At 34.3% G+C, this 3,146-nt stretch overlaps 1 protein-coding gene across 1 annotated transcript; it reads right to left on the minus strand.

Moving 5' to 3' along the window:
- Positions 1 to 799: 799 nt before the first annotated feature.
- LOC111629833 (ADP-ribosylation factor-like protein 16) lies at positions 800 to 1,776 on the minus strand. The gene has a single exon (XM_023373742.1). It carries the CDS (start codon positions 1,681 to 1,683, stop codon positions 1,174 to 1,176), a length of 510 nt encoding a protein of 169 aa, XP_023229510.1. The 5' UTR covers positions 1,684 to 1,776; the 3' UTR covers positions 800 to 1,173.
- Positions 1,777 to 3,146: the final 1,370 nt, after the last annotated feature.

Genomic DNA, 3,146 nt, shown 5'->3' on the forward strand with positions numbered 1-3,146 from the left:
ACCCTTGCCCGTCATTTCCGACAGGTGTTGAAGAAGAGAGAGAAACAGACCACCTTGGACATGTTTTTCAAGAAGACAGCTGCCAAATAACAAAAGATGGAACAAGAGGAGTTGACCCTGCAAGCTCCGGTAGCCTCTCCTGAATCTGACTCCGATTAAAAAACAATAAAAAGAGACCTGCTGCAATGTGTAAAAAGTGTATCTGTATGAATGTGTGAAGAAAGTGTTCCTCCATCTCCTCCTCACAACATCTGACTACCCACATTATTGGTGACTGCTCCATTTTCATTTTTTTCTTATGGTACAGTACGGTTATTTTATGCTGTGGAACGAATTATATGTTTTAACATGTATTTCTATGGGAAAATGCATTTCGTATAACAGACTTTTCACTTAACAGATGTGTACCTGGAACGGATTAAGTACGTTATATGAGGCACCACTGTATCTCATATTAATTTTATATTGCAAAATTTAGAGAATGATGAAAAATAAAATATTTTTGACTTTTGTTGTTTACATAATTAAAAATTTTACAAAGAATATTTTTATATATAAATCAGAAAAAACTACTTAATTTTAAAACTTATCAAAATTAACTATATTTTATAAATGTTAAATTTTCAGAATAATTTTATTTAACATTTCTAACTCTAATGTTGTTTATTCTTAATGTGTATAAGTAATTATTCATTATATTGGTTTACGTGTTTATTGTGTTTATTAGTATAATAAAACTATTAATATAAATAAATAAGAAATATATTAAAGATATTTTATTATTATAATCATTGGCAACAATACAATACAAATAATGCTGCAATGTCATTATTTCAATTTTCAACTGTGTTACTTTTTCATATTTACACTGTGTATATACAAAATTATCTATATATGATATATCAGTGGCACACTTGGAATTTAATCTCGGGGAGCAGAGTTAAACGGATAAAAAAATTTTAATGCAAATTCAATAAAATTCCCACCTCACGTGACCACTAATTCATACGTAGTATAGAAACAGAATATATGACAGTATAAATAAAAGATGAATTTTAATTAGGAAAAGGTTTTCGGAAAATTTTCTAGTGTTTGTTTTACTTTTTCTTTGGAGGGTGCAAGGGCCCTCCGCATCCCTCTGGGTGCTCCACTGCGATATATAAAGTCGACAGTTTAAGACACATTTACTTGACTCAACCAATCTCTTATAAATTCTAATCCTTCACCCAAAACACAACTCGTTTCGACGACATCAATTCTCTGTTTAGCATATTTACTTATATCATCTAACCTAAGTAATCCTTTCATTTCATTCATTGTCAGTGTGTTCATAGCATCAGTTTTATTCAACACAATTAACACATTCATATTTTCTAGCTCTAACTTGGATAATATTTCCAACAGCAAAATGCAAGCACAACTAACTTGTTGCAAGTTGCTAATATCAATCACATACAACAAATGTTGACAAGAATTCAAATGGTTATCCCATATTGGTGCCATTTCGCCTCCTAATTCGTGAACTGTCACTGAATTATTATTGTTTGTTTTAACGTTTATAATGTTAGTCCCAACTGTGGGAATCGTTGAAGGAAGCTCTTCTACATCACTGTATATATCCTCTTGCAAAGTTTTTAATAAAACAGTCTTACCTGATCCGGATGGTCCGAGACATAAAATCATGTTAAATAAATAATAAGTTTGGGATTTTCTTAAACAAACATTCACCACTATACACAAATGACAGCAGACGACTAAAATGTACTGTAACACTATTCGAAGGTTTAGTGTTGCCAGGAGGAAATTTACGAAGTCGAAATTATGAGAAAATTCAAATAATTCTCTACTGTATTTGTTTTGTAATTATAAATAACAAGCATGCAGATGGAGAAAATATTCCGCTTGATAGGAAACATTTAGTCGTCAATCGACTTTTTTGTAATATTTCCTAATAAAATTTAGTTGACGGCAATCGGCTTCATATCTAAAAGCGAAACTAAATTTGAGAACTTTGTTATGTAACATATTTACAAATAATGCTTCAAATTTAGTATGTTATTAGCATTACAATCAGTAGCGGAGCTTCACATTTTAAGCACCCAAGAAAACGCGGCAATAAAGTCCTTCCTGCGAACTGGTCTCTTCGGGTCCTTTCTGAATACTGATATACTTTGTTCGGCGGCCGGATGGCCGAGCGGTCAAGGTGGCAGCCTACCGCTCTGGGGGACCCGGGCTCGAATCCGAATGGTCGAAAAATCCCCAGGGATTTTTCGGGGGTGGTCCGTTCGGATATGTCAGGCCCCATCCTCACCACCCGGCAGCCCCATTGTGGGCCTGGCCGAACCCATAATGGGCTTGCAAAAAGAGGCCCTCTTAATGCCCACAGGGCGGAAAGAGTTAAAATATATATATATATATATACTTTGTTCCTCAGCCTTTTGTCTCACTTCTTGATGAAATAAGCAAAGTTTAGGGTGAGAATTAAGGAGCACCGATACGATGTCGCAAAAAACAAGTGTACAACAGCATTATCCAAAATGGCGCAAGCAGATGGTTCGGTTGTTAAATGGGAGGATGCCAAAATTCTTACAAAAGTACGCTCGCCAACGTTGTCATCCATAACTGAGAAATGCGAAATTTACAGAGCGAGTTTGGCTGACAGATGTTTAAATTATAAAGATGCGACGGTATTACCGTCATCCTGGAAATACATAATAAGAAGTAACACGCGTAATAATGCGTCTGCCGTGACTCAATAGATATCTGGGTTGATGTATAAGGAATTGTTCCTTAGTGTTTGCGGCCAATCACCGTATTTTATTTTTCATTTTTTTGTGTTATTTTGGTTTTTTGTTATTTGTTGTTTTAGTTTGGTTATGCATATTCTATTGGTTTAATTTAAACGTATGTTCTAATTTGGTTTAATTTTGAACGTGTTGGATTTTGTATTAGAGTCGAACAACGGTAACCTGAAGATGGCCCATAAATTGGGCCGAAAACGTTAGTTTTGTGTAATAAATATATGTTTCTCAGCAATAAGGTGTGTTGGATGTATCTGGTATATTACTTACGTATTTGTTATTTGCACAAGAAGTCAGAACAAATCCGTTACCTGCTGTTACATGGAAATGTTAGTTTCTTAACTG

This window comes from Centruroides sculpturatus, unplaced genomic scaffold (genome assembly GCF_000671375.1).
Source record: "Centruroides sculpturatus isolate CEXI.00-Female unplaced genomic scaffold, Cexi_2.0 scaffold600, whole genome shotgun sequence".
Lineage (NCBI taxonomy): Eukaryota > Metazoa > Arthropoda > Arachnida > Scorpiones > Buthidae > Centruroides > Centruroides sculpturatus.

What these genes read in the sequence shown, in the direction of transcription:
- LOC111629833 (XM_023373742.1), bottom strand. Translation starts at nt 1,683, where the DNA reads ATGATTTTATGTCTCGGACCATCCGGATCAGGTAAGACTGTTTTATTA.